This window comes from Danio rerio, chromosome 15 (genome assembly GCF_052040795.2).
Source record: "Danio rerio strain M-AB ecotype USA chromosome 15, GRCz13ab, whole genome shotgun sequence".
Taxonomy (NCBI): domain Eukaryota; kingdom Metazoa; phylum Chordata; class Actinopteri; order Cypriniformes; family Danionidae; genus Danio; species Danio rerio.
Window position 1 is genome coordinate 35023573 of NC_141035.1, and position 27144 is coordinate 35050716.

Here is a 27144-nt window from a genome sequence, read left to right on the forward strand (position 1 = left end):
ACGATTCATCAGGTAATGTTTTTCTCGCTCTCTCTTTCTGTTGGCAAAGCGCTGTCAACAAATATTTTTCTACACATTCCATAATGAACAGCGCATCAGCCTACGGCAGCTGGATTAGTCCTAAAAGGGGCAGTTTTTTAAGGGTTGGGTCGGTTTTAGTTCGGATCATATTCTCACCACAAACGAATCGATCCAGTTCGTTTGAAAGCGCACCGAGACCACCTCTTCAAGGAGGTCTTGAAAACAAACTCTTCTGCGATTCAACTGAACTAAATAAGGCAGGTGTGAAAGCACCCTTATCCAATGAATAAGTTGCTTCACGTGGCCTTTACAAATGTGTAAATCATTTCCCTAAAGAGAAAAAAAATCGTACTATTTTTCAAAACATAGTCACTTCTACCGTAGACAGTGGCTACATCTCCTCAACAATAAAAACAATAACCTTTTTTTAGTTTAGTCCAATTAATTGTTTTACCTGGAGACTGTGAACTGATGTCAGTCATAGCTTAAGTGAGGTTAGGTGAGGTGTGGGTGCAGTCCTTTGCATCCAGTTTTTTTTTTCGATGTCAAGTTTCTTGCAGTTGTCAAGAGTTTTACTTGCACATAAGCTACACTTAACAACTATCCACTTCTTTTCTTTGATAAGTTCAAAATAACAAGAATTGGGCGATTCATGAATGAATCGCTTGTTTTAACCGGATTTTCTAAGTGAACCGGTCGAACCAGTTCATTAAATTGAATGTAGTTGTCGTGAAATAGTCTGCATCTTCAGTACTAACACACTGGATACCCCCTCTGACTTGAAATATAACAATGTTCTGAGTTATTCAGTTAGTAGAACAGTACACTGACTCATCTGCAGTAAAAAAGAAACCTGATGATGATGATGAGTGTGTGCCGACTGTCTGTTCCCTCGCAGCACGCTCTCTCATTGAGTGTGTAATTCAATGTGCCTAAGGTCATTTTTATTCCACAACATATTTTGTAAAAGCCAATTAAGCAAGGTAAAAAAGTTACCTGTGTTACATTTTTTAAAAGTAACTCAAATAATGTGACTTATTTTTAAAAGTAATGCGTTACTTTACTCGTTACTTTGGAAAAGTAATGTTATTACCTAACGCGCATTATTTATAACGCATTACCCCCAACACTGGTTAACACAATGATAACGAGTTAACTTGCCCAGCCCGTGTTGATTCCTTTTATCTAATAAGAAGAAATTCTTAGATCCTTAAAAAGAGAGGGATGTCTTCCTGTCAACATGAAAAAAAATAACATCTGTGAGAATGAGTTTAAATTGACTTGTTTTGTTTTGTCTCCAGCCTGGTCATTATGGCAACAGACAGAGGCAGTCCTCGGTTGGCAGGATCTGCCACTCTCACTGTGATCATTGTAGACCTGAATGACAACAGTCCCACCATTCCTGTTCCACGTGAAGTCCGGGTCCCTGAGAGTAAGTTGACTGCTGTTTGAACTCCATATCACTTCTGTAATCAATGAACAAAATTTCCTATTTTTTCTGGCAGACAAACAATGAGGTACACCGTGCTGAAAGATTGACTCAATTACTAGCTCTTTTTCTCGCCAAAATCCTCAATGGATATTTCCTGTCACTGATGTTGTACAATGTGTCCAATAATGGTGGGCGTTGTCCAGCAAAAGCTAATAGTTCTGAAAGGTGCAACCACAAGTGGAAACGGCTGATTACGTTTTATACAGGGTTATCATGGAGATCGTCTGTTTCTTTCCTTAGATACCTTGATTGGAACCATGATCACTCAGGTCACCGGGAATGATGTGGACTCAGGGCCTGCTCTCTCCTATACCCTTCTTCTGGACTCAGACACTCAAGGGAAGTTTGGAATACACCGTTATGGAGGAGGGGTGTCCCTTACTACCCCTCTGGACTTTGAGATTAAAACATGGTACACACTGACAGTCAGCTCTTCAGACTCCAAGCAGCAGAGTCATGCAAATCTGACCATACTTGTGGAGGACGTGAACGATAATGCTCCAGTCTTCTCCCAGGACCTGTATGAGGTAGGTTAGGGAAGATCCCAGGTGTAGGATGAGTAGTGATAGTAAAAATTTGTTTGTGGCAGTATTAGATTCCACAAGCTTTAATAATCCCCATCAAAAGGAAACTTCTGTCATCAATTACTCTTTCCTCACTTGATCCAAACCTTTTTGAGTTTCTTTCTTCAGTTGCTCAAAAAAAATATATATTTTGAAGAAAGCTAAAAAGCGTGTTACTACCCTGCTGAAAAATCCAGCCTAAACCAGCCTAGGCTGGTTGGCTGGTTTTAGCTGGTCGACCAGGCTGGTTTTAGAGGGGTTTTGGCCACTTCCAGGCTGGTTTCCAGCCATTTCCAGCCTGGTCTTAGCTGGTCAGGCTGGGAGATGACCAGCTAAAACCAGCTTGACCAGCCTAGCCAAGCTGGGAGTCCAGCCAAAACCAGCTATATCCAGCTTAAACCAGGCTGGTCAAGCTGGTTTTAGCTGGATTTGGCTGGTCATTTTCCAGCCTGACCAGCTAAGACCAGGCTGGAAATAGCTGGAAACCAGCCTGGAAATGGCCAAAACCCCTCTAAAACCAGCCTGGTCGACCAGCTAAAACCAGCCAACCAGCCTAGGCTGGTTTAAGCTGGATTTTTCAGCAGGGTATTGACGTGTTTTTGTAACTATGAAACTCAATAGTTCATCAATAGTTATATCTTCAGCTTTATTCAAAATATCTTCTGTAACGGAGGCCAGCTAGCAGTGCTATGCAGGTAAACCTCACTCCTCGGACCTCTAAAGGTGCTCTAGCAACAGAGGCTAGAGGCCAAGGCCTTTAGCCTCCTTGTTAATGCAACCAAGTCCCATGCAAAGAATCGCCAGTTCGATCCCAGCTCAGATTGAGTTGGGTGCAGTAGGACCGAGCTTGTCCAGGATGGCAGTGAGGTTTAGGGGTGTGGGTGTAATGGAGGCCGGCTAGCAGTGCTATGCAGGTGAACCCCACTCCTCGGACCTCTAAAGGTGCTGTAGCGACAGACACTAGAGGCCATGGTCTTTAGCCTCCTTGTTAGAGCAACCAACTCCCATACAAAGAATTGCCGGTTTGATCCCAGCTCAGACCGGGTTGGGTGCAGAAGAACCAGTGGGTTATACTTTTTTGTCATCAAAAAAAGAAAGAAACTCGTAAAGGTTTATAACAAGGGTGTCCAAGCACGCTCCTGGAGGGCTGGTGTCCTGCACAATTTAGCTCCAACTTCGTTTTACACGCCTGCCTGGAAGTTTCTAGTACATCTAGAAAGAGCTTGATAGGCTGGTTCAGGTGTGTTTAGTTAAGGTTGGAACTAAAATATTCAGGACTTCGGCCCTCCAGGACTGAGTTTGGACACCCCTGGTTTATAACCTATTGAGGGTGAGAAAATTGTTTGTAAATGTTAAATTTTGGGAGAAATATCTCTTTAACAAAAACTGTTCCACTGGTAAAGTCCTTAAAGACTCTTGCAGTTTATTTAAATGTCAATGAAACACATATTTGTGTTCAGAAAATATTCCCTGTGAGCTCTACATTCAAAAAAATATTTCTTGAGGTAAAAGTTAGAATAAATTGATGCTGTGTGTTGCTCAAAGCAGTCAGTTTTAAGGCCAATTTATGTCTTTGGCAGGTGACTCTAGCCGAACACTCGCCAGCAGGAAGCTCAGTTATCACAGTAACCGCTACAGATAAGGACTCTGGAGAGAACGGAAGAATAACATACAGGGTCGTGTCAACAAAGGACATGTTCTACATTGACCCAAGCAATGGTAATTTGTCCTTTTGTTCTTGTTCTTTTCCTTTTGGATTTATTGTTCATCGTCCAAATTGTAGTCAGATGTCTTGCATAATTTATTTGTAAAGAACAAGAAATAAAGTGTTTTTGATGTGCCTTTTCTCAACTGGATTCTCTTTAATGCCCACATTTTAAGACGCCAAATAGCAAGTGGGTTTAAAATCTGAATGTGTCAGTTGTGTGATGTGTTAGCACAGTAGAGTTAGCATCCACCAGCTGAGATCTACCATTTTGAAGCTTATTCTAAAATCGCTGATCCTAACTTGAGACTCATAATGTAATTTCTTTACATAGGTACTCTGTTCATCAAGAAGGAAGTTGAGTTTGACTCACAGCGGCCATCAATTTTGGTGGTGATCGAAGCCAGTGATAGTGGAACACCTCCGTTGACCGCCCTTTCCACAGTTCAGGTGCATGTGTCCGATGTCAATGACAATGCCCCTGTATTCCACCAAACTGAATATAGAGCCTCTGTATCTGAAGACGAAGTTCCTGGTTCAACCATACTAACTCTGGAAGCGGCAGATGGAGACTTATCAAGAGACAACTGCGGCTTTGATTTTGCCATTGCCAGTGGAAACATTGGGAACACGTTTCAAATTGAGAGCAGCGTTCGCTTCCTTGAAGGCCATGGATTTCAGACAGTTGGGATGTTGATACTGGCTGATAAGCTTGACTTTGAAATTGCGAGTAGCTACAATCTCACTATTGTGGTCTCAGATCGTGGTATACCACAGCGAAGCTCAAGTGTTCCTGTTTTAATCAATGTAATGGACACCAATGATAACCCACCATCCTTCAGTAGGGCAGAGTACAGCGCTGTTGTCAATGAAGGGGCAGAAAGGGGAACGGAAATACTGCAACTTTTTGCTATCGACCCTGACTCAACACCTAATGGAGAGGTTCAATATTCAATCAGTTCTGGAGATGATTCTGAGCTCTTTACTGTAGATCAGTGGACTGGGGCTGTTCGTCTGCGGAGGTCCCTCGATAGTGAGAAACAGTCCTCTCACATGTTTGTCATTCAAGCCTCGGATGGTCAGGGTCACTTTGCTCTTGCTCCAGTAACTGTCGAGATAAAGGACATCAACAATAACCGACCTTACTTTCCTCTTAAATCACTTACAGCAAGCATTCGTGAAAACCAGCCCCAGAATGCTCTAGTTACCATACTGCATGCCATTGATCATGACAAAGGAGCATATGGAGAACTGAGATATTTCCTTACTTATAATGCAGGCAATGGTAAAGATTCCTTCCTAGTGAACCAAACCTCTGGTGAGGTGCGAACCCGCTTTACTTTCGATTACGAGAAGACAAACACTTTCAATTTTATTGCAATTGCAATGGATACGGGCAACTATACGGCTACTGTCACTGTTCAAGTGTTTGTAACTGGTGAAGATGAGTACGACCCCGTTTTCACTGAATCCGATTTTGCCTTCCATGTCCCTGAGGGTGCAAAGAAGGGGCAAAGCATTGGCCAAGTAAATGCCAATGATGAGGATGGAGGAGTGGACGGCATTGTCCTCTACACCCTTGCAAACAGTTCACCTTACTTTGAGCTCAACACATCTACCGGTGTGATATCCCTCAAGATGGATGCATATCATCGACATGTCACCCGGTCCAAAAGAGAAACACGACAGATGACGTTGGATGTTATTGCCCATAGTCCTTTAGAGAATTCCAGAAAAACTTCAGCCCAGATCACAGTTGATGTCACACATACATCCTTTGGCTTGACCACAGACATGAATGTAGTCCTTGCCAGTGCTATAACAGCTTCTTTGGCCGCCATTGTGTTCCTGATCATAGTTGTCGTGGTGATATTCCTCTTGAGATCCCAAAGGTATAAAGAACAAGAAACCTGCACCCGAATAGTCACCCATGGTACCGTTCTGGAGAGTCTTGAAGATTCAAAAGTTCCTGGGGGTGATAAACTGTATCATCAGACCCTTCCGGGTTATGCAGCAGACCAGAGTGGAAATGTAGGAGGTGCCTACACACGAGGAGGGTCTCTTGACCCATCCCACTCAAGTGGACGAGGGTCTGCCGAAGCGGAGGCAGCAGAAGATGATGAGATCCGTATGATAAATGAGTATCCACAAGTTGCTAGCATCTCCTCATCTATGCAGGAGCACATAGCTGCTCGAGGGCCCGACTCTGGTATCCAGCAAGATGCAGACCAGCTGTCTGACATTTCCTGTGAGCCGGGGATGGATGCAAACCAATGGTTTAAAGGAAAGAAACTGGGAAGTTTAAGTGGGACTCTATTAGCAAGCCAGTTGCCAACTTATCGGGATGAAGGAGGTGGATATCTCGGGGTTGGCAGAGGGCTTAACATCTCACATCCAAAAGATTATGCCTTTCCAGAGGATGGCAAGCCTGCTGTTGATGGTTCTCTTACTGCAATTGTAGCTAGCGATGAGGAACTGAGAGGCAGCTACAACTGGGATTACCTCCTAGACTGGTGCCCTCAATTTCAGCCCCTGGCTAATGTCTTCACAGAAATTGCCAGATTAAAAGATGAAAATGCACCACCTAACCCTCGGCGGCCATTTCATCCCAAAGCAAAGACTGATCCCAAGCCCAGGATTGATCCTCCTCCCCTTATTACTTCTGTAGCTCATCCTGGGGCCAAAACTGTTTTGCCTAAACCTGCTGTAGGGCGAACATTTCCCCACTTATCATCATTGCGACGATCTCCTATTGACCATGATGTTTCCTCGATTGCCATGTCCCCTAGTTTTTCTCCATCGCTTTCACCACTTGCAGCCCATTCCCCAGCCATTGCTCCTTTTGGAGGTCACTCGTCCTCCATAATCAGTACAACCGAGCACGAGGAGACAGAACTGAGGATTTAATGAAGATCCTTATCAGAAAGCATTCCCGCCTGACTCAGGTACTCTAAAAATGCCTCTCCTCTGGCATGGTCATCGTGTTGTATGTAATGTTGCCCCACTGGCTGGCCAGAGGTTTCACAAAGCGGTGCTTCTGTCACCCTTCTTACTGACTTGAGGTGGAAAAGAAGTAAACTATTTTATAATGCTGTTCTAATGTCCTGAAGAGCAGCTGACATTGTTATTAGCCCAGTGTTTGCACATTTAAAAACACGGTTGTGTTCGATGTTGATGTTTTGTAAGAGAAAACACTTTTGTATTATATATTTTTTTACTGATGTTTTTTTTTTTTTTTAAATGAAATGACATATGTCAAATGGTTGCTATAACCGGTGATTTTATTGACATACATTTATATTTGTATATATGTGGCCGTAAGAGTATGTTTGTTATCAGAGCTTGTTTTGGTTTATTAACAGTTGCCATTTTAACGTGCAAAGTAAGTTCAGTATTAAGCTCTTAAATGTTTGGGGAATATATTTTGTTGTCAGTATTTATAAAAGACCGTTACAATATCTGCAAAATTGAAGGTTATGCTGCTTCCCCTCCCATAGCTTGACTAATGAGAACACAATTAAAGCTTGAATCACTAAAAATAGGAATCCATTAATTAAACAATGTTGTTCCCCATTTTGTAAGGATTTGAAAATCTTGCAACAAGTTGCTCATTATTTAGTACATTGAAAAACCTTTTTAGGTGCTGAAGCTCAAGCGATATATGTCAGGACTTTCAAAACCTGAAAGGAAATAACAATAACAGAAATGCAAAACATTGCTGACACCTACAAACACCACAACATAACTGGAAATAACAGTACTGTCCTATTTAAGTGTTTATTTTTGTGTTTATTTCGTATGGCCAGTGAAAATGGTTAGCATAAATAGGCTATTTCATAACATCAGATTTATTGGCTTTGGATATAATGACCACAACCATGTTCACACAGTCCAAACTGGATGTTTATGTTTAAATAAATCAAGCTATCCGATTACATACTTCATTTGACTAAAAGATAGATGTACTCACAGCTCTACTAGTCGAGGTACTGAAGTGTATAGGTACATATTTGTAGCATATTTCAAATATTACTGTGGGTAAAAACAGTTGATAAGTTTATCTAATTATGCCACAACATGCTGGATTACTTTTTACTTTCTTGTTTTTTGTTAATTACATTCCTAAATGAAGTTATGACACCCATATTTGTTTTAAAAAAAAGCACTGGTTGGATTTTCATGGCATTTCTTCCTACAATGTACAGTTAAAAGAGCAAGTTAAAATATTTTAAACTAAATAATGGCGGGGTTGGACTTTCTCCAATAGCAGGACTCATTTTTGTAGCCTTTAAATTTGCTTAAGTGCTTGTGAAAAGTATTTTTTTGTACATACAGTACTTTCTAATGACTGTAAATGTTGCTGTTTGACCATACTTCATTTTAGTTTAGTGCTGAAAAAATAAATATTTCCTTCAATTTTAAAAACGTTGAGTCAGTTTTGGTCAGCATACTGTCCTTCGTTTTCCTGTCGATTGAAAGGCTCAACTTATAATTTGGAAAATCCACAGTGCCTATTAAAGAAAGACCATTCAAATGATGCTTTGTTGATATTCTCAAGGTCACAGGAACATTTCAGTATTCTAAGTTAAAGTTATTGGTCTTTGTTTTGTTTTTGTGCTAGCCTGATTTAACAGAATATTTCTCTTCTTGTTTAAAAGTCCTATATTTATGGCAGATACTTCACTTTTGTACAGAAACAATTCCTCACTCGTAACTGTGAACGTGTTATATTCATGCTGCCTTGAAGGAAAATAAATAATGTTCTGTTCATTTAAAAAAAAAGTTTCTCATAATGTTCAAGTCACTGTTCATATTGTTATTGGTGAATGATGTCTGTTTACATAACGTTTGAATAGCACTGTGGTCCACATTTGGCCAGCTGTTTTCTTGCATTTGTACCAAGTATAACCCAAAGGGCATTGAGTAGGTGGTTGTTCAGTGTCCACCGTAAACTTTTCCTTTTTTGACAAAGTGCCTAATTAAAAATGTGTTTTTAATAATGATCGGAGAACATCTTCATCTGTTTCTTAATTTTATGTTTATACTCTGTGTTTTTTACATATTATTTCAGATAATACACTGTAAAATATCTGTTAATTAATCGTTTTCGTATTTTGTGAGTTTCTGTATTTCCAATTGTATTGTTATGAATTGAGTTTCAAGATAAACCACAGTAAATTTCATAATACAATTTCAAATGTTCATTAACAGTGAAACCATAGTTGATTGTTGCAATTTTGAAAACCTAATATTAATCCTGAAGGGATTAAGTTAACTTGATTAAGCTAATTTGTTTTTACAAATTTACGTTGATTGAATATAAAACAACTAAGTTGTGCCAAAAAAAAACTCAAGAACTATGCTGTTTTAGAAAATTTTTTGAGTGTACATGGACTATGTGAAATGCTAACTATATTACAACATACAGCACATCTGGAAAGTATTCATAGTGCTTTACTTTTTCCACATTTTTTTTTATGTTACAGCCTTATTAAATTTATTTATTTCCTCCAAATTCTACTCCATAATGAGTGTGAATTTTTTTTTTTAATTTTTGTAAATTTATTAAATATAAACAATCTGAAAATCACATGTACAGAAGTATTCACAGACTTTGCTTAATACTATGTTGATGCAACTTTGGCAGCAATTACAGCCTCAAGTCTTTTTGAATATGATTCCACAAGCTTGGCACACCTGTGTTAGCGAATTTTTGCCCATTCCTCTTCTCAGTACCTCTCAAACTCTATCAGGTTGGATGGGAAGTGACGGTGTACAGCCAGTTCAGATCTCTCCAGTTCAATAGGATTTAGGTCTGGGTTCTGGCTGGGCCACTGAAGGACATTTACCAATTGTTGTGCCATTTGGCAAATTCCAGGCGGCGAGTGGCTTCTATCTGGCCACTCTACCATACAGGCCAGATAGGTGGATTGCTGCAAATGCTATTGAGGGTTGTCCTTCTGTAAGATTCTCCTCTCTCCACAGAAGAAAGCTGGAGCTCAGACAGAGCGACCATCAGGTTATTGATCACCTCCCTGATTTTGGCCCTTCTCCCCTGATCACTCAGCTTAAATATCCGGCCAGCTCTAGGAATAGTCCTGGTGGTTCCAAACATCTTCAACTTAAGGATGGAGGCCACTGTGCTCATTGGAACTTTCAGAGCAGCAGAAATTTTTCTATAACCTTCCCCAGCCTCGTGCCTTGAGACAATCCTGTCTTGGAGGTCTACAGACAATTCCTTTGTCTTCATGCTTGATTTGTGCTTTGACATGCACTGTCAACCCTGGGACCTTATACAAGCAGGTGTATGCCATTTCAAAGCATGTCCAATCAACTTAATTTACCACAGGTGAACTCTAATTATGCTGCTGAAACATCTCAAGAATGATAAGTGGAAACAGAATGTACCGGAGCTCAATTTAGAGCTTCAAGACAAAGGCTGTGAATACTTTTGTACATGTGATTTTTCAGGTTTATTATTTTTTTTATAAATTTGCAACAATTTAAAAAAAAAATAATTCACATTGTCATTATGGGGTATTGTGTGTATAATATTGGGAAAATAATTGAATGGAATCCATTTTGGACTAAGGCTGTAACATACAAAAATGTGGAAAAAGTGAAGCGCTATCAATACTTTCCGGATGCACTGTAAATGATAGATTTTCACCTGGCTTATTGACTTGATGCAATAGCCAAATATTATACTCAACCTCATAAATATAAAAAGTGGTATTGGTATTTTCAGAAAGAACAGATCTATAACTGTACTCAGGTCATCTGTAGTTTCAGTAAGCAGAGTCCATTTGATAAACCAAACTCCAAATAGGATCCAGATGTAGATCTATGGGAGAAATATTGATGCAGATTTACTGTTAGCATGTCAAACAAAAAATATGTGTGATTCTCTATTGAATAGAATAAATACTTTACATTTGGGATATTTAATATGCAACTTATATGAATGAAACTGAAGGCACACAGTATATTGCACAAAGGCCACCGAATCATAGTTCAACTAATGCTTTTTGCATTTCCATCAGGTCTCAAAGCACAGATTGATAGGGGGAAAATTCAGTCTTCCCACCTGTCCTGGAGAGGAAGTACCAGATAATTTGTCTCTTCCAAACTGTCTCTATAGAGAGTAAAGATATATGACACACTAGATACAGTATCTTGCAGCCGGGCCTTGTAATTAATTCTTTAAAGAGCCAAAAATAAGGCTTTAAATCATAGAGCCTATAACACAGCGCAAAGAAGAAAAAAGAGTGGGGCAGTAACAAAACTTGCCACACAAGGGGAAGAATTTAGTCATTATTCATCCATACTCAGACCTTAATGATTTGTGGATCTTTCAGAACGTATCATTAGAGCCGTGCCATAGACAGTTTGGATTACAGGACATGTCATACACTGTGTTTATGAAGACTTGCCTGTGAGTATTGCCATGGGGACACGAGGAACTGTCTAGCATTCGGCCGCAAAATATTTTGACTCCCTGAAAACTAGCTGTTGAATGTGGGTTTGACTTGAACGTTTAAACTGAAGGACATGCGTTGGACTGAAACATTCAAACAGAAGGTTATTAAGGTCTTCCTCGTAATATTGCTGTATAAATATGCGCTGGATGGATGTGTTTGACCTCGCAGCTCATTTAACATCTCGAGTTCATTTCCTCTGAGAATTTGCACTGCGTATGGGGTTTCTAAACACAAGAACTTGCTCTGCATGGACAGAAATTAAAGGCTTTGTTCACCACCAACATTTCTGTCTTCACTTACTCAGGCTTATGTGTTCCAAGCGTAGATATATCTGCATGGATGCCACTATACATGATGGTAACATTTGAACATTACACATTTTACAAGTCACCAGCTGAGTTTTACAATTTTTTAATCCATTCGGCCAATCTACTGGTCTGGCAGGAGCACTTTTAGCTTAGCTTAGCATAAACCATTGAATCAGGTTAGAACATTAGCATCTTACTCTAACAATTCTAAATGATTATCTTATTTAAAGATTGACTCTTCTGTAGTTACACTGTGTAACTATCCTTTCAGTATTTTGAATCCTTTCTGCCAAACTATCCCTGCTGAAAAAAACAGCTTAAACCAGCTTAGGCTGGTTGGCTGGTTTTAGCTGGTCGGCCAGGCTGGTTTAAGAGGGGTTTTGGCCATTTCCAGGCTGGTTTCCAGCCATTTCCAGCCTGGTCTTAGCTGGTCAGGCTGGGAGATGACCAGCTAAAACCAGCTTGACCAGCCTAGCCAGGCTGGGAGCTCGCCAAAACCAGCTATGTCCAGCTTAAACTAGGCTGGTCAAGCTGGTTTTAGCTGGATTTAGCTGGTCATTTTCCAGCCTGACCAGCTAAGACCAGGCTGATAATGGCTGGAAACCAGCCTGGAAATGGTCAAAACCCCTCTAAAACCAGCCTGGTCGACCAGCTTAAACCAGCCAACCAGCCTAGGCTGGTTTAAGCTGGATTTTTCAGCAGGGATAGGTCTGGCCGGAGCACTTTTAGATTAGCTTAGCATAAATCATTAAATCAGATTAGACCATTAGCATCTCATTCAAACAATTCTGATTGATTAACTTATTTAAAGCTTGACTCTTTTGTAGTTACATTGTGTAACTATCCTTTCTGTATTTTGAATCTTTTCTGCCAAACTACAGGTCTGGCCAGAGCACTTTTAGATTAGCTTAGCATAAATCATTGAATCGGATTAGACCATTAGCATTTCACTCAAAAAATTCAGGTTGATTTTTTTTTATTTAAAGCTTGACTCTTCTGTAGTTACATGGTAGAAACTAATTGTGTAACTAAGACTGGCGGAAAACCATTTTTAAATCTTTTCTGCCAATCTACAGGTCTGGCAGAAGCACTTTTAGCTTAGCTTAGCATAAATCATTGATTCAGGTTAGACCATTAGTTTTCGGATTCGGATTGATTTTTCTATTTAAATCTTGACTCTTCTGTAGTTACATGGCAGAAAATAAAAGGTTGCTTTTTTTCTTGGTCAATATGGCTTTGGATTTGTACTCTCATTCCAGCCTAATAATTAAAGATCTTTTTTATTTACATCTTTTCAAATTATGCAGCTGATAATAACAAAAATGACTGTCTGTTAGTTTTTATCTTTTTACTACATTTTAGTCTTGTCATTTTTCTTCAAAAATAATGCACTGTTAATTCTTTAGATGAACGAATCAGGGCCTGCACGCTCCTAGTTTTTATGTTACTGTCGCAGAGGACCTGTCAGTTTCTGTTTGTCACCCTGCAATAAAATGTTTTGCTCTTATTTTTGTTTATGAAATTTGCACTGCTATTAATTTACAAATAGCATATAGAATTCCTCTCACTTGATCCACTTTCCATATCTGACTGATGACCCTTCAAAAATAAAGCTATATTTGAGACCCCTTGTGTTTGAATAAAGGGAAAGAGAAATCAAAATTGCTAAATTTATTGTGATTGACATGAAGCCGGTGAACGATGTGGAAGGCAAAGTATTTTATTTTATTTTTTTAAATAATAAATGCGCACACTTAAGTCAGGATACTGTTCACAATAGCACGATTAGCTAAAAAGAACTTTTATTGTGTGTTTTAAGTGAACGATAGCTTTAAAGGGCCATGAACCCCCCCCCCCCCCCCCCCCCCCGGTTCAGCAGGGTGTTTTTACACCTCTAGTTTGGAAAAAGTCAGGAAAGTGGGTGTGTCTAGCTCTGTTTGGGTGGGAGTGCCGGGGGAGGGAAAAGAGGAAGGATTTTTATAAAAATGGGAGTTTTCCATTTAGGCATGCGCTGATTTTTACAGAGGAAAAACGAACACACACGCAGGGGAGGAAGACAGTGACTGTGTTTAATGACAGTAGAATGTTTGATACAGCATGTCGTATAAGAAAAAAAAACTCGGCATTTCTCGGTAACTCAGATGCACTTGGTAGGTCAGAAAGCCATCTGAATGAACAAAGAAAGCATGCATATTAATGATCATGCATATCAATGAAGTTGCACGCATACCCAATAGAGCGCGCTGTTTAAACCAAGTCTTACTCATGAATTAATGCAGCACACTCAGAGATGTAATATGGTACTCCCAGGTACAGAAACATTGGTGTTTCGTGGCTCTTTAATATCATATATAGCCAGCAGCCACAGCTTCAAAAAAAAAGTAAAAATTGTCTAAAACTAATTTAATTTGACCAATTACTTTTAGCTATGATCTGTTATGTTTCTTCAAAATAAGGGATCAATTAATAAATCAATAAATAATAAGTTGAAGCCAGTTTGAAAAAAGTCTAATTGTAAATTTTTACAATAAAACAAATAAGCTATAGACTGTAATGAGGAAACTCAGAGTATGAATACTCATTCGGATCCGGCACCTGGTTTTACCGATCCCCCTCCTCAACCGCCCTCCTCCACCATCCGCTGTTAACTTTCACTTTCTTCCGCAACTCCCCAACCCTCTTCACTTTCGTCTGGGACACCCCCACGCTGTTCACTTTAATCCGCGACACCCCCGCCTTTACCTTGATCTGTTCCGGGACCTCGCAATTCACAAATCAAGCACTGCCTAAATCCAGCCAATAGTGTTTTCAAAAGCACAAAAAAAAAAAAACACAATTTAGAAAAATAAAAGCTCTTGCCTGATTTTTACCACGTTTTCAGATTTTACCCCATTCTCACCTTGTTATTTACCCCTATATATTTCTGGAAACTTTTGTTGCCAGACTCGAACCTCGTCGTTGTGGTCAACTCCTTTCTGTGTCTCAAGTCCACTGGTGTACATAGCGAGCTACTGTGCAAATTGTTAAAGGGTCATGAAACCTCATTTCAGCAGGGTGTTTTCACACCTCTACTTTGGAAAAAGTCAGAAAAGTGGGCGTGTCCAGCTCTGTTTAGGGGGGAGTGTCGGAGGAAGAAAAGTGGGATGGTGTGGGAGCGTCTATTTGGGCACACGCGAGTTTCAGAGTCAAAATACACACACACACACACATACAGGAGAAAGTGATGGTGTTTAACCTACATGGACATCTGTAGTCGAATTATTAAATGGTGGACTTTAACTGCAGTTTGGCTCTTTCATTGAGGGAATTCATTCATGCCCCTCGCGACACAGGAGATATTTGATTCGAGGATCTGCTCTAAATGTGTATTTTTCATGCAATGTTTAAGACCGCACGGCGAATGAGAGAAAAAAAACTCAGCATTTCCTGGAAACTTAGATGCACACGGCAGGTAGTGTCAGAAAGCCGCGCGTGTTATTCTGGTCACTAAATGCGGTAAAAACCCTACACGAGGTTAAAGTTTGGTTGTGGTGCTAACATGTTTACACTCGGTGCAATAGTTTGTTAGATACGAACAAACTGAATAAACAAAGAGCACTGGTCGCTCACTTACCAAATCTGTAGAGACAGGACAATCACCAGCAACTAGAGCCGCGTCTTTATGAAGAGAATACTACAAGCGAATCCAGATCTCAGCGTTTGCAGATGAGAACAGCTCTCAGGTAAACAATAATCCTCCTTAGACAAGTAAGTTATTGTTGTCGCGCGTCGCGTACACTGTTAATCCACACGTGACGCCAGCTGCGCTCTCACAGAGAGAAAATGAAAACAAAACTTAATGGCAGCAAACTATAAAAGCAACACTTCACGCTTGTTTTGCCAACACAACATGGCGTCTCTGTCCTGAAAACACGGTGACAGTAATGAATATTAATGAAGTTGCACAGTAGAGCGCGCTGATTGGTTTGAACCATGCCTTACTCATGCTTTAATGCAACACACTGTAAGACGTAATAAGACTCACTCTGGCACAGACGTCCAGTCTGCATGCTGGAATACAACGCTATTATTTCATGACCGTGACGCAGCTTCAAAAATTTGTTTCAAACCGGAAGTACGAATTTGCTTGAAATAACGCAAAAACAACCAACTTACACTTTTTAGTGAAATATAGGTGTCTTAATAGTGTTTTTAGCAGTGTGGGACACATATACGACTGTCAACAGCTCAAAACATGTGTTTTGGTGTTTCGTGACCCTTTAACAGCGGGAAAAGTCATCCATATGGAGGTAAGTGGTCAGCTGGTATGCATGAAATGCAACGGCATCATACCACCCTGTAGCGTTTGGTTTAAAGACAAAATTTAGTCATACGTACTTCTGACTACATAATTCGTAATCTCCAGAAATATATATAGGGCTACATTTTCAGAATGAGCCTATGTTGATTAAATGTTAAGCTCTGGTAAAATGTGTAAAGTGAGATAACCCAGGAGGAATCCCACCTGGAGATCTGGATTGACCTACAGTTACCTACTGGAAGTGTGAAAGGGCCTTCTTTGTGTTTGCTGAAGTGAAACACCACTCAGGCCATGTGGACTGTATTTCTGGGTTTTATAGCTCTCATTTGAAAGCAAGAGAAACGTTCAGAATGACTGCTTTTTAATTGCGAGGCTTTTGATGGCGCTTCATCAATTTCGCTAAATGTTTGTATATGGCATCTGACGTTTTGCGCTTTGAAGGGGTCGGTTTGTTGTGTCTGCTTGGGTCAACATGGAGACACATTAAGATTTGTTGTGATGGTGCCTCTAAGAACAACTGGCCTGAGACTAATTTATTCTGACATATTGCTTTGATGGCTTTAAAAACGTCTTGAGGCCCTTCATAACAAAGTTAGCTTGAAAAGTAACCTTTTAGTCAACCTTTCCGAGGGGCTCGCTGGCTTTCTTCGCTGGGTAGGCCTGGCATGAAGTGTAATGACAATAACGACTGTCGAACGTAATGATTTTAGCAGAAAGCGAAGAAAAAGAGAGTCTTTTTTTGCCTTTTGTCTGAAGGGTTCTTTCATAACGATGCCGACCAAGCTTGGCAGAACCACAAAGACAGATATTCATAGTAGCCAGGGGCCCCATAATGTGCTTTCTTTAAATATTATCTAGATTTCCATCCATCCGATTGCAGCACAATCTCTTTACTCCTATGAAAAAAAAGAGTTGAAATGTCAGAATGAGACTTGAAGAGAGAGATTCATTGTAAGGCGGGGTTTCAAACAGTAGCCCCACCCATTTACATATTCAGTGACCTTTATCAACTCCAGGGGGGCTTTTGTCTTCCCTTCTTGTCTTTTTGTATGTTCTTTTTTATTTGTTTTTTCCTGCCTCGTTTTCCAAAATCTCGGCAGGCTTCTTGCGTGACTAGAGGGAGCGAAAGAAGTGAGTCTTCAAAACCCATTGGCACGCGATCCCTAATCTATTTTTGGAGCACACTCCTTTTTTCTCTCAACTTTACACACACACACACACACACACACAAAACTGCCAGGGGAAGAGAGCCAATTGTAGGGTTGAAGGGGTCTGGTTCTCATTTTAGGCCGCCCTCCTTCCCTGTCTTGCCCTGCCAGAGTGAGAGCCACTGTGGTGGGGAGAGAGAGGCGGGCGGTTCGGGAGGTGAGCAACTGCGGCCCGGGCTCCAGGCCTGCCACTCAACCACTGTCACTTAGCAACCACCTGCGGCTGGTTCTTATTAGTGGCCCCAGCTGCTTGTATTTCAGACGTCCACGCTTTGCTGTATTTTGATTCGTTTTTGAGCTCTCTTTTGAAGGAGGAAAGTTTACCGTGATGAAAATATGATTCTTGGTGTGCCTCAATCTCTTGCTATTCATTTTCATTAACTAGAGTCTGGCTTGGCTACCGGGGCCAAGGCTGACATGGGCTAATTCACAACAATACTTATGATTTTGAACTCGTACACACTATTTTTTGGTCGCATTTACTCATCTCGGCGTCCTTTGGTGGCTTCGCTCAATAAGAAATGTGGATGAAAGGAGGTTTTCAAGCATCAGAACAATAAAAGTACATATTATACAGCTTAGATTTTGTTTGGTACATTAGAATTTTATTCTAAGCAAAGAATAGTGACTATTACACATGTTTTTTTAATGATTCATAGTACACTCACAGGCCACATTATTAGGTACACCTTACTAGTACCAGGTTGAACCCCCTTTTGCCTTTAGAATTTTCTTAATTCTTCGTGGCATAGATTCAACAAGGTACTGGAAATATTCCTGAGATTTTGGTCCTGAAAGCATCCCACAGTTGCTGAAGATTTGTCAGCTGCACATCCATAATCCAAATCTCCTGTTCCACCACATCCGAAATGTTTTCTATTGGACTGAGATCTGGTGACTGTGGAGGCCATTTGAGTACATTGAACTCATTGTCATGCTCAAGAAACCAGTCTGAGATGATTCGCGCTTTATGACATGACACGTTATCCTGCTTTTTAGAAGATAAGTTCACTGTGGTCATAAAGGGATGGACATGATCAGAAACAATACCCAGGTTGGCAGTGGGGTTGACACAATTCTCATCAGGTTCTAATTGGCACAAAGTTTGCCAAGAAACTATTCAGACAGAATGCACCCACCCCCCAAATGATAAATTATTCTTTCATATATTATGCTTTAAACTATGAGTCAGAATAAGTATGTTGTTTTATTTTATTTACATAGATACATTTACACTAAATGATGCTAGAATATTTTCACTTATATTTTGATAGATTATATTTACAAAAAGGCAGTGTTTGACTTTTGAAAATTTAAATTTTAAACCAAATGCACCAAGAGAAATTTAATCACCCAATTAATTTTTGTATTTATTACATCCATCTTTTTTTATAAATAATAAAAATACCATTATCCAGTTTTCTTCTATGGCAAAAGTGAACTTATTCCCACTCCTTTCATAAACACTTCTTGTGTTCATTTCAGGTGCTCTCTGATGACTTATAAACGTTTGCTTGATTGATTTTAGGCCGCTGAGGCTGCACTGCATATATGAGCAATTGGCATGACACAAAAACAAATTACTGAGTGGAATAATAAACTTCACAGTCCTATACTTACCTGTGTGTACTCTGTATACCCAGTGGACCAGTTCCTACCTCTGTACATGGACTGTAGCAATCATGCATGCATCTTGTCTATAATTAAAAAAAAAATGTTAATGATTTTTATAGAAAATATTAATTCTTTTTTTTTTTTTTATTAATTTTGCAGATCTCTCGAGTGTCTAAAGAATAGCTTATTTTATGGTAACACTGTTATTTTGGGCCAGATACTGTGTTGATCTAACCCTACAAGTGCAAGTTAAGGTATTTTTTCTAGAGTTCTGTGTCTCTATGGGACTCTGGGTCTCAGACTGGATCAGAGCATTGGGTTGAGGAGAGAGAGAGTGAGATTGAGTGAACGCGGACAGCTTCCAGTCCCTCGGTGACGTGGAAATAGGGAAGAAAACAGGAGAATGATTGTTTTGTTCTCTCTTCAGAGAGAAAGTGCTGCTGCAAACAGTCTAAACAAAGTGGAAAGAGGACATTAAACACTGATAACCCAGCTACTCCACTGGACAGCTGCTCATGTGACTCGGCAGACAGCTTAATCCAGCTTGCTCAAGCTAAATATGAATTTACTCAGAATGGGCTGTTTTATGGATGGATGCATGGATGGATGTAAGGATGCATGAATGGATGGATGGATTGATGCATAGGAAGATGGATAGGAAGATAGACAGATAGATAGGTACTGTATACAGATAGATGGTACTATGGATGGATGGATAGATGGATGGATGGACAGACGGATGGATGGATGTATGGATGGCTGGCTGGATGGATATATGGATAGATGGATGCATGGATGGATGGATGGATGAAAGGATGCATGAATGGATGGATGGATGGATTGATGCATAAGAAGATGGATAGGAAGATAGACTGATAGATAGGTACTGTATACAGATAGATGGATGGATAAATGGATGGATGGATTGATAGGAAGATGGATTGATAGATGGTACTATATGGGTGAATGGATGGGCGGATTGATGTTTGGATGGCTGGCTGGGTGGATGGATGGATAGATGGATGCATGGATGGATGGATAGATGGATGGAAGGATGCATGAATGGATTGATGGATGGATGGATTGATGCATAGGAAGATGGATAGGAATATAGACTGATAGATAGGTACTGTATACAGATAGATGGATAAATGAATGGATGGATTGATAGGAAGATAGATGGATAGATGGTACGATGGATGGAAGGACGGAAGGACGGACGGACGGACGGACGGACGGACGGACGGACGGACGGACGGACGGACGGACGGACGGACGGACAGACAGACAGACAGACAGACAGACAGACAGACAGACAGATAGATAGATAGATAGATAGATAGATAGATAGATAGATAGATAGATAGATAGATAGATAGATAGATAGATAGATAGATAGACGGAATGACAAATGGATAGATGGATGGACAGATGGACGGACTGACTGACTGATTGACTGATTGATTGTTTGATTGATTGACTGATTGATTGTTTGATTGATTGGTGATTGATTGATTGATTGATTGATTGATTGATTGGTACCAACTGTGCATCATGTATGATCACAGCAGGACCAACTTGGCGACTATCTAAAGCTGTCATACTTACCAATGGAACCAAATCTATGTGGACTGTTTTCAGCACATTGGGAAAAGGCCAAAGGCAGTCAAACCCGGTACTAGCAAGGTGTACCTAATAACCTGGACATAGAATATATATTACGTTTTATAAAATACTGTAGTGTTTTGTGTTACATTTATCGTGTTACATTCCTATTAAATTTCTAAAATCCAAATTAACTCACATCTTTGTTTTGATGAACAGGAATGTTTAATTCTAATTTTTCCAGGGTGTGACTAAACAATTATCCTGTTCTCCCTGCGAAAAATCTGCAGCACAGAGAAACAACAGTGGAAAATTTAGAACAATGCCAGAATGTTACTTGGATTGGTAATAAAACAAGAGGAGCCAAGTTAAACTCTATTTAATCACAGTCAGTTCATTGAACACTGTCAGAGTGCTGGGTAAAAAAGCTGGGAAAATATACATCAGTACAACAGTATGTACAACAGCAGTGATGAGGTTTTTCTTCAGTAAAACTTTGACTATGATTTTTTTAAAGCTTAACCCATAATACTCATAAAAGTCAATGGTTATCAGTATTTTGTGAGTAAAATTTGCATATACATTCCAAACTAAATGAATACTTGTAGCTGCTGATGATAAATTGAGGTCTTATGAAAGCAAAACAACCAAAATTGAACATTATTAACAACATTATTACCTTTAATCCACAGCCTCAGCAGATTATATTAAGCCCATTCACAGCAGTCTGGAATTCCAGCTTCCTGTTGGATATAAAGACGTATTAAAGCTTTTTTAAATGAAGGTGAGCAGGTTTCCATTTTATGATAAACCTTTACAATTTGTCACAATTTATTTATGACATTTTTGTGAAACAGATGTTAATTATGTTTATTATTGAGGAATTTTCAAATCCAAGTAGACTCTTAATAAAGGCGTTTGGTTTCGAGTTCCATCTGGGCCAGTTGGAATTTCTATGTGGAGTTTGCATGTTCTCCCCATGTTCACATGGATTTCTATACAGTAGGTGAATTGGGTAATCAAAATTGGCCTTAGTGTATGAATATGTGTGTGAATGTGTGTTTCCCAGTACTGAGTGGCAGCTGGAAGGGCATCCGCTGCGTAAAACATGCTGGAATAGTTGGTGGTTTCTTCTGCTGTGGTGACCCCTGATTAATAAAGGCACTAAGCCGAAAAGAAAATGAATGAAATTGGCCTTAGTGTATGAATACATGTTTGAATGTGTGCTTCCCAGAACTGGGTTGCGGATGTAAGGGTATCCGTTGTGTAAAACAAATGCTGGAATAGTTGGTGGTTCATTCCGCTGTGGCAACCCCTGATTATTAAAGAGACTAAGCCGAAAAGAAAATGAATGAATGAATGAATGAAATTGCCCTTAGTGGAAAACGTGTGAATGTGTGTGTCCCACTACTGGGTGGCGCCTGAAAGCGCATCCACTGCGTAAAACATATGCTGAAATAGTTGGTGGTACATTCCACTGTGGCGATCCCTGAATAATATAGGAATTAAGCTGAAAAGAAACTGAATGAAGGAAATTGGCCTTAGTGTATGAATGTGTGTTTCCCAGACCTGGGTTGCGGCTGGAAGGGTATCCGCTGGGTAAAACATGTGACAGAATAGTTGGCGGGTCATTCCGCTGTGGCAACCCCTGTGTAAAAAATAGTGACTAAGCATTAAGGAATGAATAAAATAGGCCTTAGTGTATGAAAACATGTGTGAATTGGTGTTTCCCATAAAATAGTTGGCGGTTCATTCCGCTGTGGCGACCCCTGATAAATAAGGAACTTAGCTGAAGGAAAATGAATGAAAACTACAGCGAAAGGAAATCTTCTAGACTTTGAAGAGGGAAACGCAAGACATCAACATAGCTTACAATAATCTTACAACTCCCCTACTTATTAAAGTTGCAGAAACAAGTTTTGTACATCAAACTTTAGCACTACAGTTCTTCGTGAGATTTCAGCCTTAATTAAAAACATTTATTTTGCACCTCTGATTGCATCTCTTTGAATTTTAATGAGGCCCTCAGATACTCCATACTCTTAAGCTTTGCCTGTCAAACCAATCTCTTTCATGAATTAAAGGCACATTTCAGCTAAAACATGCTCTGGGGTGTTTTTTTTTTTGTTTTTTTTGTGCTCATGTGAAAGTAATAAAACAGGTTACTCGACTCCTGACTGTTTTATTACCAAACTCACAAGTGAAAATTTAAATGGTTTCGTGATAAAATGGAGGGAAAAAAAATACATTAACCCTTCAAGAAAATAAATCTGCTACGACTTCACAGTATAGCAGCTGGAGCGACGCCAACATTTAATGACATTTTAAAAGCAATGCAGACGTGGAGGTTACAATAGCGCTAAAATCAGAGGCTTAAAAGAGAAGTTTTGCATCTTCGGTGGCTAACATTTAATATGATTAAAAATCGCCTCACCGTCAGTATAGAAATATTAGCTTGGTTTCAGGCAGGGTGGGCTGAACTTAAGAAAGGTGTTTGTGAAGAGAGACGCCAACTGTGATTGGTCTTTGGAAAGGCCCTGTGAGAGAAATCCCATAGAGTCAGAGGTCTAATGTGTGTAGTCGCTCAGCCAACATCAAGCGGGTACAGCTTGCGGAGAGGAGAAATTTTCCATCTACCTACTGTCAAAATGTTTGAGCTACATAAATATACAGTATTTGCTTAAGGAGCACTTATATGCTGTTTATGCTTCCAAAAAGATGGATGGGGTGCTGACAACAAATACCAGGCAATATCATTTTTTTAAAAGCAGAAACAGGAGCGCAATCACACATGCCTGAAGACTGAATGGATAAGACCTTTTACATTCTGGTCAGATAACGTGTAGCACTTCAAAAGTTAGCATACTTTAAACCTGAAAACACAAATCAACACTTGCTCATCATTTCTTCATGAATTTTTAAATGTTGTCGATTATACAGTGAATGTTGTTTAATGTTGTGGCATTTGAAAACTCTTGGATTTATTGTTTCAAAATGTCTACCTCATCAACATATTAGCCCTTTAGGATTATACAGTTCTATTTGACATTTTTGTCAAAATTGAGTAATTGACATATTCTTATTAAATGACAACTTATTTACATTACGTGATGTTTTATATATATATATATATATATATATATATATATATATATATATATATATATATATATACAAGTTGTTTTAGAACTTTTATTTAAAAAACAAAAAAGGTATGGGCTTTTTTTTCAATATGCGTTCTTCAGCGGTCTTGCGTCCTCGTGTTCTCGTGAAACGTCATCATCAGCTGCCTAAGTTCAGACCAATTACCAACCTACGTCACACAGGTCCACACGCCACACGGGTCCCTGGTTGCAAAAAATACAGACAGGCTACAATGGGAAAGATGTCGTGTTTTGCGGTAGGATGCCGAATTCGAGTCCAAAAATGGAAAACTTAACTTTTATCATACACCACACACTGCTTTAAAACCGACTGCAGACGTCTTTGGCTAAATGGGAGCTGAATGAAGTGAGAAGCTAATTAGAAGTGCTGGACTCTGCAGTTCTCATGTCATATCAGGTCAATTCACGCTATGTTGAATCATACACATCACTCGTTTTTGATTGCAAAAATGATTTCAGCAAAAACAGTTACATATGGTTAATTAAACTGCTGACACTAAATGCTAAGAATGAAACGTGAAAGTTTATTAAGGTAAACTTAGTTTTATATTCACACATTCACACGTACAGGTGAAGTTCACTGTCAGAATGCAGTTGTTTTGCGTGTTGGTGATTTATTACCCAGGGCTTGTCGTTAGCTCCGTCTTGTTTTCTTATCTTTGGCTAGACGGAATCTCGGTGTTTAGCTCTTGAACCTGGTCATCATGGAGCAATATTTATTGCACATGACCTCAAAGAACAACATTGTTGGCATCCAAAGACTTGTAGACCTTTAACTTCTCTCTTGTAAAATCACTTGGAGCTTCATTGAGATATTTCGGGCTGAATACTTGGTCACTTCGTCTTATCCAATATTTATTGGGAGGGTGCTATCGCAAATGGAGCTGTCAGATGAACGCCGCTCACTTTAACGTTAATTTTGCTGAATCACTGTGCTTGTCACTGGGTGACGAGCTGTTATAATATGCTGTAAGCATTATGTAAATAATATATATAATATGTTAGCAATATATCTTATTTCTAAGACAACAACAAACTCTGCACCGCATCTGATATCATTTCCTCGCTGTAAATGCTGGGGCTCCCGGTTGCTTTCTGCCACCTCCTTGCGCGCGCATACTGAATTCTTACAAACATGGTAATTGGTCTACTCAAGACCGCAAGTACGGAGGACGCGTGAAACTTCCCGGATGTGTTCTTGAGGACGCACCGATGCAGACTTGAGCACCGAACTTGCTCTGGAAGTCCCAGAAGTCATTGCGACTGAAGGTGGGAAGCGCTGCATTTTATCTAGATTTATTATTAAAGTTCATAGATATGACTTATTTACCTCAGGAGTTTCCCTAAATGAAACGGTGAAAGTAAACATTACCATGGATATCTTAATAAAGGAATAAACACATTAAGGGTGTTTGTTTGCTGAAATTCGTATTAAAATCTGTTTTATTTATATTGTGCAACATATATTTTTATGCAAAGTATATATTTTGAAAAGGGGAAAAACAATAAATCGTTGTATGAATGCTGTAATGTTTAAATAATTTACCATTTAAAACACATAAGGGTCATGTGACCATCAGGAAGAACGCAGCATCTCAATTCTCAAAGGACGCGTTCTCTGCCCTCGCGGTCTCCTGAGTTCGTTCTTCCGAGGACACCTGGCAAGACCGGTCTCTACAAGAACACAAGTCCGTTCCCCTTCGGGGGGAACTTCAGCACTATAAGTGGATTTGATTTGTAAAATCCACGCATTGGGAGGATTCGGATCAGAAGCCGCTTGTCTGGAGAGTATTGAACGGGCCAATGAATGAAATTAATTGGCAGCGTAAGCTTGCGCAGGTGTGCGACATCTGCAATCATCTCAGCATATAAGCACACCTGAAGCCAGCAGACGCCATCCTTTTCGCTTCAGATCCTTTCTGAGTGAGTCGATGAGGGTTCCTCTTGCTGATCAGCACTTCAGAGCGAACGAGTGTGTCTCCCGGTCCAGAGTGGGTCTTCGCGGTGGCAGACGGTCGAGCTGGGTTACTCCCTTGCCTGCGGTTCTTTGGGTCCGGTCCTCCAGAGCGGTGCTTATAGTTGCAACTTTCCTAAAAGAGCAACACAGTCGTGCAGCACGTCCTTTTCAGGATGGCGCTCCGACTGTGCGTTTCTGGATGCGGGGGTTTCCTGGCTCCGGATGATGGACACGATCACTGCATTGCATGTTTGGGGGTCCAGCATGTTAATGCGGTGCTCGCGGGCGGTTCATGTCGTCATTGCGATGCCATGACCGTTGCACAGCTAAGATCGCGGCTAACTTTCGCAAGAGAGCGAGCCACCCCAGTTGCCTCCTGTTCTAAAAAAGCAGCGGGCGCTCGGGCAGATCTGAGGGTTTCAGCGGGAGATAATCCGCCGCCCACGGGCTCGCGGACCTCTCGCTCCTCACGGCGCACCATCCAAGCTTCGGGTGGTGAGAGTGATCCGTCTAACCAGATGGTAGCTCTCACACTCGCTGACACCGGAGATCAGATGTCCTCCGCGGCATCGGAGGGTGGGCTTTCACTGTCCGACGAAGATCCGGACCCGCTCGCCCCCTCCGGGCAGGTGAGCGCTGTCAAATCGGATCCTGAAGCGGACATGTTAGCCGTGCTTTCCCGGGCTGCTTCGGCCGTGGGGTTGGAGATGGTTTATCCCCCAGCTCCGCGGCCGGACCGACTAGATGGGTGCTACGTAGAGGACCAGAAGGCGAAGCCTTCGAAGCCTCTCGTCCCCTTCTTCCCGGAAGTGCACAGTAGGCTCACGCAGTCTTGGAGGGCACCTTTCTCTGCCCGTGCTGCGTGTGCCTCCGCCCTCACCGCCCTTGACGGCGGAGCTGCCAGGGGGTATGAGGCGATCCCGTCAGTGGAGCGCGCTATCGCGGTCAATCTTTGTCCGCGCGGCGCCTCTACGTGGCGGGGTTTGCCCCGCCTCCCGTCCAAAGCCTGTAGGTTGTCTGCCTCCCTCGGAGCCAGAGCTTATAAGGCTGCGGGCCAGGCTGCTTCTGCTTTGCACGCGATGGCCACCTACCAGCGCTACCAAGCGCAGGCGCTGGCCGAGCTGCACGAGGGCGGGTCCAACCCAAGCTTATTACATGAGCTGCGCACCGCGACCGACTATGCTCTTCGGACTACTAAGTCCGCCGCGTGTGCGCTGGGGAGGACGATGTCCACACTTGTGGTTCAGGAACGCCACCTCTGGCTAAACCTGGCCGATATGCGCGACGTTGACAAAGTTCGCTTTCTTGACTCGCCCATATCCCAGGCTGGCCTGTTCGGCGACACCGTCGGTGAATTCACCCAGGAATTCAAGGCGGTGAAAGAGCAGTCGGATGCGATGGGCAATGTCATCTATCGGCGTGGCCGTAAGCCCGCTCCGCCCGCCGAGCCATCCACTTCCGCTGTTCCTCGCCGAGGGCGCCCGCCAACGAGTGCTGCCCCGCCCCCGCCTGCGCCTCCGGCCAAGCGGGCGCGGCGTTCACCTCGAAAGCAGGCAGCCCCTCCTGCCCAGGGCGCCGTTAAGTCCGGTAAACGGACCGCGAAGCGTCCCTGAGACAGGCCATCCGGAGAAGAGGAAACTTGCTCTTTCCCCGCTGGAGGGCGGGGCCCCGATAACAACGGTACTTTTCAGTGCCACCAAAACATCAGTAAAAGAGCACTTTTTCC

The 27144-nt window shown here is 41.1% G+C and overlaps 1 protein-coding gene and 1 long non-coding RNA gene across 3 annotated transcripts in view; one reads left to right on the forward strand and one right to left on the reverse strand.

Annotated features, from left to right (window-relative positions):
• Positions 1-8878, forward strand: part of dchs1a (dachsous cadherin-related 1a) — a 201063-nt gene extending 192185 nt beyond the window's left edge. Inside the window, exons 18-21 of the mRNA XM_087284281.1 lie at positions 1323-1453; positions 1754-2040; positions 3657-3795; positions 4116-8878. Of these exons, the coding sequence (XP_087140407.1) occupies positions 1323-1453; positions 1754-2040; positions 3657-3795; positions 4116-6688 (3130 nt within the window). The 3' untranslated portion in view covers positions 6689-8878. The remainder of the gene's footprint in view (positions 1-1322; positions 1454-1753; positions 2041-3656; positions 3796-4115) is intronic.
• A 4741-nt stretch (positions 8879-13619) lies between these two features.
• Positions 13620-24611, reverse strand: LOC141377877 (uncharacterized). 2 transcript variants are annotated; one of them, XR_015509690.1, is made up of 5 exons: positions 24024-24611; positions 21867-21963; positions 20977-21040; positions 18699-18775; positions 13620-16766 (listed from the first exon to the last, which is right to left on the reverse strand). It is a non-coding gene; the product is annotated as an uncharacterized LOC141377877 (long non-coding RNA). The 2 variants fall into 2 exon arrangements; XR_015509691.1 differs by lacking the exon at positions 21867-21963 and having other exon boundaries at positions 13621-16766; positions 24000-24571.
• Positions 24612-27144: the final 2533 nt, after the last annotated feature.